The sequence below is a fragment of the Anas platyrhynchos genome, chromosome 6 (genome assembly GCF_047663525.1).
Source record: "Anas platyrhynchos isolate ZD024472 breed Pekin duck chromosome 6, IASCAAS_PekinDuck_T2T, whole genome shotgun sequence".
Lineage (NCBI taxonomy): Eukaryota > Metazoa > Chordata > Aves > Anseriformes > Anatidae > Anas > Anas platyrhynchos.
In genome coordinates, this window is record NC_092592.1 from 10,589,457 (window position 1) to 10,602,318 (window position 12,862).

A 12,862-nucleotide genomic window follows, 5' to 3' on the forward strand; every position below is an offset into this window, starting at 1 on the left:
CACTTGGGGTCTTTTTTTTAACGGATCTTCACGACCCCCCCTGGATTATTGGCTCTTACCCTAAGTTCAATTTACAGTAGGGAGCCAGGAAATTGAACGGATTCATCTCTTAATCATCTGAAGATTTAGCCCATAAGTTCTGGAAGTTTTTGCAACAGTTTTGAAAATAATGAAACTCTTAAGCAGATGTGCCAGCTGTGTCAGTGCATACCAAACAGAAGGAGCAAACAAAAAAATATTGGCGCCGAGGCTGAATTCATAACTTCATGTCTCTGTTGATGCTGGCCCATTACCACATCTATCTGAAACTATCATCTCTCTTCAGCCTATGGTAGAGAGAGAAGGGAAGGTATTTTGAACCCCGAAGGAGTCCCTCAGTAACTGCTTAGCCCTGCAGTAACCTGCATGTTTTGATCCACTTAAATGGGAAGGAGCTTTTGCAGCAGAGTTTTGAAAGAACGTGAGGTGTGTTGCTGGTCCTGGTAGGAGGCTCCATTTCCCTGTCACTGTTCTTTTCTTAAGGACAGTAATTTTTCATATACGCAGCTTCTCATCATTTCAGAGATGAAATAAACCATAGTTATTAACAGTTACTCTTGTTAATACTATTATTTACTCATTAAAAATAATAAAATAAATTCCCACTTCCCACTTAAAAATATAATTGTGTACTGTTTTGTTATTTGAAAAATTATGCATTGGAAAATGTGTTTTTTCTCTAATGTAGCTTTTTGCTAAAGAATGTCATTTTTATAGAGGAGTAATGACATGATTTCCTCTAGAGTGCCAGCAGCCTAAAGAAAGTTAAATACTTTACTTAAAGTCCATACATACATACATACTTTTAGTGATACTAAAGAAAGTTACTGATATTCTTACTCATTCCCCATCAGTAAAAACAATTAATAGCTTGGACTTCTGCCCACATTTGCTCTGCTGGCCACCAGGAGTCCTTGCAGATGAGAGTGTGGGGGTGATTTTGAAGACTGAGATCCCCAAAGCAATAAGCAGTTTTGATTCTCCTTTTTCTACACTGTCTGGTTCCTTTCTGCATGTGAGGCTAGTTACTCATTTATGGGCAGTAGAGCTAACAGTAACAGAGGGCTGATTTTAAATTCCAGTATGTCACTACTAATATAACACTTGTGTGCTCTTTAATCCAAATTACTCAGTAGCACCTGTTTGTTTCACCATATATTGCTAGACCTTGAGAAATTCCTTCTCTTGTTAACCAGTAGTTAACATGTAAGTATAAATGTTAAAACAATCTTCAAGTTCTTTTTAGTTTAGCTGGGATTGGGAGGACTTTTACGATAATATTTTGAAGATTGTGGTAGCTGACTTTTTGCTGTTTTTTTTTTTTTTTTTTTTTCTTCTTGCTTATGTTTTGACTGTTTTCATTGACGTGTTTCCTTTTCCCTACAGTTTCCTGGTTAGTTTTATGGTTGATGCCCGTGGGGGCTCAATGAGGGGTAGTCGCCATCATGGAATGCGGATTATCATCCCACCACGCAAGTGCACTGCACCAACCCGCATCACCTGCCGCTTGGTGAAGAGGCATAAACTGGCCAGCCCACCACCAATGGTTGAAGGAGAAGGATTAGCAAGTAGACTTGTAGAAATGGGGCCAGCAGGGGCACAATTTCTAGGGTGAGTTGTTTTATGAATTTCACTGTTTACACTCATGTTGCATCTTTTGTTTCCTTTATCCTGTGGATCTAAGAAGTTAAACGTTGACTCTACCTCATATGACCATGTAAGATAGACTACTGGTTTGGAAATAGTGAAAAATGCCAAATTGGCATTCCTGCCTTGAAAGTACCCTTGTATTTTAAGGGGATCTTTGCCTCTGTGATGGTTGTAGGGTGAAGCCAAAGGTAAGGAAAGCCATGAAAAGGTCAGATCCTGTTCCCTGCTACTCATGCAACCTCTCTCTGAAGTCAGGAGGAGTTGAGCCTGTAACCCAAAACAGGTTATGACCCTTCTGCTCATACAGTACCAGAGTAATGTCACTGTCACAGAAATGTGGCCTAAAGTCACCCACATTGAACTCTGTTCCCTATGCCACGGTGCGTGCAGGAGCCATGCACGAGTTGCTGGGAGCTGCCTGGGTCCCTCCCAGTGAGCAAGGCCACTGCGGGCGAGGGCGGAGTGCTTACTGGAGAGTGTCGAGTAGTGCAAATGCTAGGAAACGACTTTTTTAAAGCTTAAAGTAGGGGAAACAATCCACTATGATGTGGCTTTTTTTTCCTAATTATAAATTTTGTTCATTACTGTGAGTGGCACCCTGGTGTAAACTGCCGGTTCTGTCGGGAATGACAGCTTGTTCCTAATTTCCCCTTCTCATTTCTCTTCCTGCTGCATGGATGTTATTCAGTAAACTGCATCTTCCTAAAACTCCTCCCCCTCTAAATGAGGGCGAGAGCATGGTTAGCCGAATCCTGCAGCTTGGTCCACAAGGAACAAAATTTATTGGGTAGGATATGTATGGAAAAGATACAGAATGTCTACAGTTTTTCTTTTGTTTCTAATTTTTTGTTATTCCCATTTATTTATTTATTTATTTAGTTTTCTGAAGCTTTCAGTTGATTTATGTCACTGAAAGAAAATCATAGTGGCTTGATTTAATATAGCTCTGCTACTACCTTGTGCTTACAGGCATGTAAAATTCACTGCCAGCATTCTGCTTTCATAACTTCTGTGCTTCTGTAATTTTTTAAATTTGAAGTGTTTCAACTGCATCAAATACATTTTAATACACGGTGACAGTCCTTTAAGTTCAGCCCTGTGGTAGAGAAGGTATTTACAGGCCTTGAGTGAGTCTGTTTTGGGAAGAGCATTGTAAAATGTGGTCATATAAAGTCTATTATTTATGAAAGATTATTTAAGAAAATCTCATTGAGCAAATAACTTATTCTAACAATGGAGAAACATTAATCTTTTCAAACTGTGAGAGGCATCTTGTTAAAATAGACTTACAAAGCCAAGTATGCTACCCAAAGGAGCTGCAGTGTATGGTCTAAAATGTAAGAATGTTTCTGTACATTTTTGACTGTTGTTTTCAAGCCATATTGTGAAATTTATTGCATTAGGTTTTCAAAATATTGGTGAGTGTTTGGTGTTCAATACCTGTTTAATACCTTCTCGCTGAGTATTCTTGTTAAATGTCATGCACAAAATTGTGTGGTTTCTAAATATTTACAGAGACAGTATCTGAAATATTAGCCTGCAAAGATTGTACTACAGTGTTAGTTTTTAGTTTACACTCCTTTTGAACTAGAGAGTAAACATCTGAACAAGCAATGTATTCAAATTTTTGGTATTTACTTGCTGCACACAATGGGAGACAGCAGCGACATTTCTATTTCTTGTTAAAGAAATACTTGAAACTTGAGATTGAGTAACAGCCTGGCTGTTCTTAAAAGTATCTAAAAAGCATATTAACTGGGAAAAGTACTATATAACTTTCCTCCCTTGGTATGTAACACGAAAACTGGACTCCAATTCATATTTTACTCACGATGGCTGTTGTGATTTCCGTACTCAGGTAATCGATAGGTCACTGCAGCCAAGCACCTTGCTGGTGCACCGTACTGTTGAAGTGCTGCACGCTTCTCCCATCACGTGGTGTTACTTTTCACTGAGTTGTTACAAAGAGGTGAAATCCTTTACAACCTCTGTAGGAAAATAATGATACTGTCTATTTAAATGTCTTAAAGCTGCATAATCCATAATTGTTCACTTACTGCGTGATTTCAGTCAGTTGTCGTAGCATACTTGAAAATGCATATCTTGCCTGTGAAGTGTTTGGCAAAAATGTCTGTTTTGTTAAGGAATGGCACATGAAGTGAATGGTGGTTTCTGTCAATTGTTCACAATAATTGTTCAATAATGCACTTGCAGTCCTTTGTTTAAGGTACATTGTCTGTTGACTTAGGTGTATTATTAACCACCTTCCCGTTCTCTTCCCTTTCCCCAAAATGTTTGACAGTAACTAATATAAATGTGGTCATGATGTTGCTAAACTCAGAAAAATCCATTCTGTAAGGATCTAAACATTCCCCAGTGATGTTTACAGATGCTGCAGCTGTGATTTTGGGCATGAGAACCAGAAAGTGAAACTAATGAGAAACAACCTATTGTATTTCACAGGAGCTGCATCAACAGAGAGAGCCAGGGAGAACTTTGAAAAGTTTGGGACTTGGTTTGAAGCCTAAAATCTACACGCACACACAATTCTTGCTGCAGTCAATAGCTGTTGCATAAATTCGATTTCTGAACTAACTTTGGCCACTGTAAATTACTTAAGCCAAATCCAAATTTTGACTATGGTAATGTCAGTTAAAGGTCAGCAGTGCTGCATGTGCTAGATTGCCCACATGCCAGGATATATGTGCAGGGAGAACTGTCTTTAGCAAAATTTGTAGCCATTTCTTCATGTAGGTAGCTATTTCAAAAGATTTATATTAAAAATAAGCTACATACAAATGTTTCTGAGTTATATATATGATCTACAGTTTAAATGATAAAGGATTGTGCAGCTTTGGCAATTTTAAAAGCATTTTTACTGTAACAGTACTTACAATTTAAAATGACTGTAGTTTTCTTAAGGATTTAAAAACCATAGGAAAATTAAGGGTGGTGAGGAAATATGTGACTTAAAAATAATATGATTCCTTTTTTGTCTAGCCCTGTCATAGTGGAAATCCCACATTTTGGATCAATGCGAGGAAAGGAAAGAGAATTAATCGTACTTCGAAGTGAAAACGGTGAAACATGGAAGGAACACCAGTATGACAGCAAACATGAAGACTTAACTGAAATACTCAATGGCATGGATGAAGGTAAACGTTTTCTCAAAGTTTTAGCAAGCTTTGTCTTTGTGCTTGCTAATACGAGCAGACTAAAGCAACCTAAAATAAAACAGTGCAGAGGATATCTGACTTTGGGGAATACAGTGTGTGTTACATATTAAACTAATGGAAAGATTGTAAAGAAAAACTGTTGAGCAGTGGCCTGGAGACATCCTGAAAAGAGTGGTAAGCTTTGGTCTGAAGTCGTGCCAAGTTTAAGCAAAGTTGCACGGTTGCTTTACAGCACAGAGTTGAGAATAACATCCCAGCTGGAGGTAAGTGTGTTTCTGCTGCTCAGGCAGGGCCATGTGAAGGTCATTCCAAACCAAGGGTAAAGAGTAAATACCAGTTCTATTTGACTTTCCCACAGATGTAGACCTCAGCCTATAGATCATTCTTAGAAACAGTATTGTTTCTAAGGGGTTGCCTCCTCCAAACACATAGCCTGCTTCTTGATGCCCATCTGGGAAGTCTGGCTCCCTTGTTTTGTGTGGATGTAGCCATTTATGTGAGAGTCCCATAAGAGGAGAGGACTCAGCTGTACTCAATTCATCAGAAGATGCTGTGACAGATGGTCCCTGTGGACATGTTGTGAGCAAAGCCAGGCTGGGGCCACAGAAAGCCTGTGGCACCACTGCTTTCTTTTCCTAGCAAGTGTTTTTCAATGCTTGTGCTGATAAACCACTGCTCTAGCTCTTTGCATCTGAGTGTGAATGAAATAGCCTGTGTGTAGGACTTTCACGTTCTGTAAGGGTTTATCCACAGGATTTTCTCTGGATAACCTTTTACAGAAAGTTGCGGTGCGGAGAGCTTTCCACAAGCTGCAGGAAAGTTTTTTCATTATCAGCAAAAGTGTTTGAAGCAAATGATCAGGCTTTGGATGGCAGCTATGAGGTGTATCTGTGAGCAGGCTCTGTCTTTGATCTTCCTTGTTTGAAGAGGGCAGCCTCAGTAGAAGACAAACTTTGAGGATATAGAAAGGAAAATAGTGCTATTGTGAGGGGTTCCCTGGGCAGTGAGATTAGCATTTTTACTGATCTGGTCAGCTGGGAATGGGATTTTGCAGGATGGGTAGTATTGTCACTTTGAAGTACTTGAGCTGCACCTCAAATACAGACCAAGTGCAAAGTTCTGTTTGTTACACAATGGTAGCTATTTAGTTGGAAATAAATATAATAGAACCAATCAAGCACTAGGGCAGAAACACTGAATATGTAGGGTCAGTGGGTTTGGAAAAATATAATAAACCTTATCACGGAAAGGTACCTAAAAGCACTGGAGCAGGCAAAAGAGCAAGTGTGGCCCAGGATGGTATTGCTGGGTTAAGAATTGCACTGGGATTGAAGGTGTAGTTTTAGCCTTTCTGAAAGAAAAAATCTCACCACCACCCCATGCTTCTCTGTGCACTAGCATATGAAACAGAAAATAATGATTTGGCACTTGGGTGAAATATCTGTGCCTTGTCCATGATGAGGTAGTCAGAACTGAAAAGCAACTTGCTTATTATTTTATTTTTGTGCTTTTTAAACTGAGTTCAATTTTGGGATAGGAAATCTAGGCACAAAACCCTGTTCTGGAGTTCTGCAGCTTGCATTGATAACAGAGGAGCTCCCCTGGGGTGCTGTATGGATAAATTCACATCTTGCAGAGAAAGAGGGCTCAATAAATAAGAACAATTTGAGCAGTGGGCATGCAGCCATCTGTACTTAGAGCCTAAAATAATAATCTTCACAGTTTGGAGCCATGGTACAATTGTTGAGGATTTCAGGTGGCTCTTCCCTTCTGGGGAGCTGCTGTTTGAGGTTAGCGGGCAGAAGTGCAGCTAGTGAATCACAGAAAGTGTGATGGACACTGGGCTATTCCCTTAGAGTGAAAATATTTAGCACCTTAAACGCCAAGCCACAAAAATGTCATTTATGAACCCAGGCGATCATTTATGTGAGAGAAAGGAGAAAAAATATTACAGTCACACCCAGAGCATTGTGTTGATCATTTGTTCAGTTCATTTTACTTTAATTCTTCTCTAGTTAGGAAAACAAAACCTTCATTAAAATAGTACATGGGCCTTGACAAAATTCTGTTCCATTCAGACGACACTTTTTCTGTTTCAAAAAGTCTTCCAATGTCTCTTTGCAACAAAATTCATCTGTGCGATCATCCCTAAATGCTGGATGATTCCATGACTGTTTCCATGCTGCAGGAATGACCATTTTCCTATTAAAAGCAGTTGATCCGTTCTGTGTTAGACCTGCTGTGCTTCACTGGTTCTTCCTATCTGTGTAGAAGGACAGTCAGACTTTTATTCTTGAATCTTTAATATGCTGACTGTTTTAAAGGTGCAGTCTGCTTTTCTGTTCTGTTTTTTTCTGTTTTGTTGTGCTGCTCAGCCTGTGGGGATGATAACGAGGAAGGACATCTTTGCTCCTCTCCTGACATGGGGACTGCTGAAAACCTGCCCGTTCTTTACTTGAAGCAGCACCATCTGCTGGAAAAATGTGTCTCAAACTCAAAATAATCCAGAGCAGAAGGCAGTACTTCAGGGTATTAAATGCAGCATTAAATAATAGCAGAACTTTGCTTTTATTACCATGGAAGAATAGTTAACCATGATGCAAGGAGTCAATTCCTTTGTTGTCATCAGGTTTCTGCTTGAAGTAATTTTATTTGAAAGATGGTGCTGGGCAAATACAGGGCTGATGGAGTACAGGGAATTTGTGTTGTTTTTAGGAATAGGAAGAGTTTGATTCCAAATACAAGAGTACTAGTTCACAGCTTTTGACCATATTACATTTATTTAAAATTAAGTCAAGTGAAATATATGTGTGTGTGCTTTTATATATATAAAAAAAGGAAAAAGCTCTCTGCCTTACAAATTGCTTATGTTTTCAGTAGGGCTTCTTTTAGGAAAAACTTGCATTTGCTTTATACATTCTTGCAGCTTTTACAGGTACCTTTCTGTACCTGTAGATAAATTATGGGCACAAATGCACACACCAGGGCAGCGAATGTTTTGACAGTCATTTGCAAACTATGGAATGAGACAAGAATTGCAATTATTTGTGGCTACAATATGCTGGCAGCCACACAGTATGATTTCAGATGGGAAGCAGTTCTTATACAAATGCTTCTTTGAATCTACAGATCAAACCAGAATGACCTTGTTTGTGCTTGAAGTTTAAAGTACCACCATAAAATCACTCTGCAGTGATTTTGCCACACTTCCAAGAAAAGTTTTTAAACTACCACTGTTAAACCTCATGTTGTGAACGACAAGATAAGAGACTGTCCTAAAACAGACAAAGCAGCACATAAGGGACATTGCCTCATTTGAAGATGAGGCCTGCGTGCTAGCTGTGGCACTGGAAGCACCTAGTTATGTATGTAAACCCTGATGCTGGGAGGGGGCGTTACCAGCATTGTTAAGGCAAGCCTCAATGCCCTCAGTTTATCCTTGGCCCTTACTCTTTCTGCATCCCTCCATCTCCTGTAATTTTTTGCACATGAGCACTGCCTCCTGTGTGACCTGCCTGTATTGCAACAATTTCTTAATGGGCATGTCTGTTTACTGGGGAAACTGGTATCCTATGCTTGTCCCGTCTTTCAGTCTCTGCACAGAGATGAGGTCAGCTCTGCTCTAACTAGTCAGAAGTGTAGGAAGGTTGCAAAACTCAGAGAGCTGTTCAGTCTGCTAAATACAGGTGAGCTTTGCTTTTTGAGAGCTTGCAAAACTCCTTCTAAGGCCCTGGCAAGGGAAATAAGATCCCAGATCACACAGAGACACCTTGGAGCTCATGGAACAGCCAGGTGTTCTGTGTCTTCTCTAATACCATTTCCAGGTAAACGTCACTTGCTCTGTATTACTTTATTTGAAAGTAAGAATGAAAGGTATCAGATATGAGATAAAGTTGATCCACAGCTGGTGCTCACCTGACAAAACTGGTGTGATTGCATTTCTTGACCTGAGCTAGCCTACGTGAGGTCCACCTCTGACCTTGGAGAATGTGGCTGGGTTTCTTCTCTCCTGTCCAGGAACCATAACGTAACACTCATATGGCATGGGTTAGATGGAGCGTAAGGAGTGATCTTCCTTTCCTCCCTTCTTTCCTTCTCTCCATCTCATCTCTGGCTACTCACTCCCTCCAACCACCTTAGGATAAGTGTATTGTCGACTTTGGAGGCAGGGGAGGACCTATGCAAGGAGTATGTGTAATCCCTTTCTCTTGACATACCAAAAGTCAACAGCAATAGGTGTTCTTTGGACTATTAGCACCATCTTGGAAAGTGACACTGGGAGACTTCCCAATTCGGCCATTAACCTCTCTGCTTTGCTTCTCTGCTTTGCCATTCCTACCCGTAAGTTAAGGTATAAAGCATACTTCTCTGTGATTTTAAAACAAACAAAAGCTTTGAGGTTTTTAATTGTAATGCATTATATAGGAATGAAGTGTCAGCAGTTGAGGAAAATAGTGATGCTTGCTCTTGCTGTGAAATGCATAAGGTGTGTTCAGGAAACGTGACCTCTCCCAAGACAAGTTTTCCCTGTTTCATTGCTTCTGTCATGCTAACACTGCATTCCTTATGCATCCAGAGAGGTGGTTTAAGATTGTTCATCTTCCGTGCTTTTTGTGGGTCTTTTGTTTGTTTGTTTTTGTTAGAGGGCAACTTCACATAGAAGATTACATACATATTACTCAACATAATGTCCGTACATGTAGTCCAACTCCTCTCCATGCCTGGCTGTTCTGCCACTCTCATCTGTGCACCTTCTTCATCTAAGGGAGAGTGCCTGCCACACTCAAAGGTTTTTGAAAAGTTCTTACATAAAACACTTGATTTTCTACTTTTTGAGAATTTTAATTATCCTTCATCTTTGTGAGCATTTTACAGTGGGTTTGTCTCTAGTGACAAACACTAGAGTACACAGGATTTACCAGTCAAGATTATACCTGCCTGGGAATTTAAAGATCCAGTTTGTCTCCAGCACAAGCCATTGCTTCCAGACGCTGCAGGCAGAATACCTAATTCATTAGAGGGCTTCAGATATCATCTCTGAGTCAAAGTAAATGGAAGCTGACGTTATGATAAGAAATTATCCTTTTCTGGTAGCTTCTTATGATCCACAGCAACACTGTGCAATTAATCCAAATTAGCTGTGGAGGGTTTTAAATGGAAAACTGTCATTTTACCAAACATAAATTCTAATTCTTTTGGAGCTGTAATTGAGCTTACATGCTCCGTAGAGGAAAATGGCTCAGCCACACACAGACTTGTACAAGTGTCTGTTGTCGTGGTACCATTTTTGGTCCTCTTGCTGCATCTGGTAGAAGTATCATCTTTTTGAGAATAAACTTTCTTCTTTAGAAATGTGGTGCTTTCTAAAGGAGGAAAATAAGAGTGGGGGCTTGTGGAGTGCTGGAGTAAAACCAATTACAATAGCTAAAAAGGCAAAATGCAAGAAAATTACAGGAGAATTCCTGGTAGTCACATAATTATCTCCATTTGTGAACAGTGTTTATATCCCAGGGATTTCATTAGTGCATATATATATATATATATACATACAGTTGCATGGTTAGTTGTACTTGTAACATTTCACTTTTCCTCAGTGCGTACATGTACACAGAATTTACATGTGTGGTGACCCCACATGCTGGGAATGTGGCAGAGCATGCAAATTCTTGGTGACTTGTTTCTGTTCCAGGTGTTTCTGAGAACTCATTAAGTACCTCTGGGAACTGAGGAGCACAATGCAGTTATTTTGGGGCATATACCTGTATGACTGGAAGCCTAATTTGGGAAGGGATCCTCACTGTGGTTTCACAGGTAGTGCTGGCAGACAGCTCTGTCACATCCACAGTCTACCACAGCCCGCAGTGTCTGGTCAGGAATACGTGGATGTCACTTTGGGAGATAACTTCCTCAAGTGCTTTAGCTGGGCAAGCTCTGGTTTGGACACCTGGTGTAAAGTTAGTCCATGAACTGATAATGATTTTCTCTGCATGCTGGAGCTGTGTGAGGGAGGGGACTGGAGATACACATCTTGTGAAGGTGTGCTCAGAAAGATCAGTGCACTTAGTGCTTCCAGATTTACATGAGAGACGAAAGAAGCTCGACTACCTCTTCCACATCTCGGTGGGTTCCAGTGACAGACCTGACATCCCATGGCAGCTGCTGCTGCAGAATGTCACGTGCCAGTGCCTCAGTGCCCTGGCAGATCTGTGTCTGATGCTGCTGTCATGATTTCAGCAAAAGTTCACTGAGCAAACCAGAGCTTGATGATAAATAGTGTTGTTTTTTCTCTTGATTTGTTTATTTTTTCCCTTAAGTAAATTAAAAAAAATAAATCTTTAAAAGTATTTTAAGGCAGACTAAAAACCTTACACATACCGGATGTATCTGGTCTGAACCTGGACAGGTAATGTCAGGAATTTTTAACTGTCTTCTCCCACCAGAGCTGGACAGTGTTGAGGAGCTAGAGAAGAAGCGTATCTGCAGGATCGTCACAAAGGATTTCCCTCAGTACTTCGCAGTGGTCTCACGAATCAAGCAGGAGAGTAACCAAATTGGCCCAGAGGGAGGGGTGCTGAGCAGCACAACGGTGCCGCGTGTCCAGGCGTCCTTCCCCGAGGGTGCTCTAACCAAAAGAATCCGCGTGGGGCTACAGGTAAGGACATAACCTGTGTGGTTGGTCTTAACACACAAAGCTTACAGCTTAGGAGCCTGCTGCTCCCTAGTCCCTAGCAGCGAGTTGCAGCTCACACCTGAGCTCTGAACTGGTGTGTGGCTGCCCAGGCACATGCTCTGCATCTCAGCACTCTCCTGGTGAAGGCGAAGCACACTCCTCCACCCTGTGGCAAAAACCCAGCTCACCTTGAGTATCACTTAGCCTCTGAAAAACAGAGAGAAAAGGCAGAGGTTTGGAGCCACAGAAAGCTGCAGTGATAGTCTTCTGTGAGCTGCACAGCCACTGTGCAGTCCAGTCTCCTGGCCAAGTAGCAGCTTGTGCCTGGTGTCAATGGACATAGCAGTGCATTTGGGAAGGAGCTTATGCAGCTGTTTGCCAGCTGTTTCTGGGTCAAAGATCTTCTATATACATTTGTTGCAGCTTAGGACACTGGTGTTCCTGGCGATGGGTAGAATCTGGGAAAGGCAAATAGCTTAAACTCTCCATGAACAAACTGCACAGAAAGTGGATAAATACTCTAAAGGATGTATCTTTTCATTGGATTCTGCTAATTATCACTTAAAATTACTTAATAACTTGAGAGGTCTGATGGGTTCATGAAATCAGGATGCTGGGTTGGATTCCAGTGCTTGGAATTCACTCTGGAACATTTTTCATCCACTAACAATATTTCACATAAAGACAATTGAACTTGAGAAACTGGAAGCTCTGCTATTATAGTTATACAGCTGCTTTTCCAGAGCTATCTAGTGTGAAGGAAATGCATCTCTATATGCAGTGTTGTCACTGCTGAGATTACAAAGTAGCTGCATACTCTATCAGTACAGTGTGTAGTTTGAATAATGCAGCAAGTCACAGTTCAGCCTGATTGAAACAAGGACTTCAAAATTATTAAAAAAAAAAAAAAAAAAAAAAAGCATATGCAAAACGAGAGTTTCCCATGAGATGCCTATCATTTTTGAGTTCAAGTCTTGCATGACAAAAACTGTTAAAATTACATAATTTTTCTTTCCATACTGATTATTCGTTCTTCTTCCTTTACCCCTATAAAAAGTTAGGGAATCCCCAGAGGCACAAAACTGAGGCAGAAAGTCTGAAAATTGCTTATATCTCAGCTGCTGCTTACAGCAACTATTTGCACTCTGTTTGAATTTGACCCAAGCAAATCGTAATCAATAATGGAATGACCTAGGAAGCACTGGGGACAGAGGTAAATCAGGAGTACAAAGTGTTCCTTAGGAGCACGGGTTCATGCCTGACAGATGTGAGAATTTTTCAGCATCTGAGACAGCATGTCTAGTCCTCACTTCTCAGTACTCTGCTA

The 12,862-nt window shown here is 40.6% G+C and overlaps 1 protein-coding gene across 18 annotated transcripts in view; it reads left to right on the forward strand.

Annotated features, from left to right (window-relative positions):
- Positions 1-12,862, forward strand: part of ANK3 (ankyrin 3) — a 355,138-nt gene that overhangs the window by 296,953 nt on the left and 45,323 nt on the right. For all 18 annotated transcript variants that reach the window (XM_072040023.1, XM_072040026.1, XM_072040016.1 and 15 more), the window contains 3 exons: positions 1,426-1,650; positions 4,690-4,844; positions 11,306-11,517. In XM_072040023.1, the coding sequence (XP_071896124.1) occupies positions 1,426-1,650; positions 4,690-4,844; positions 11,306-11,517 (592 nt within the window). The remainder of the gene's footprint in view (positions 1-1,425; positions 1,651-4,689; positions 4,845-11,305; positions 11,518-12,862) is intronic.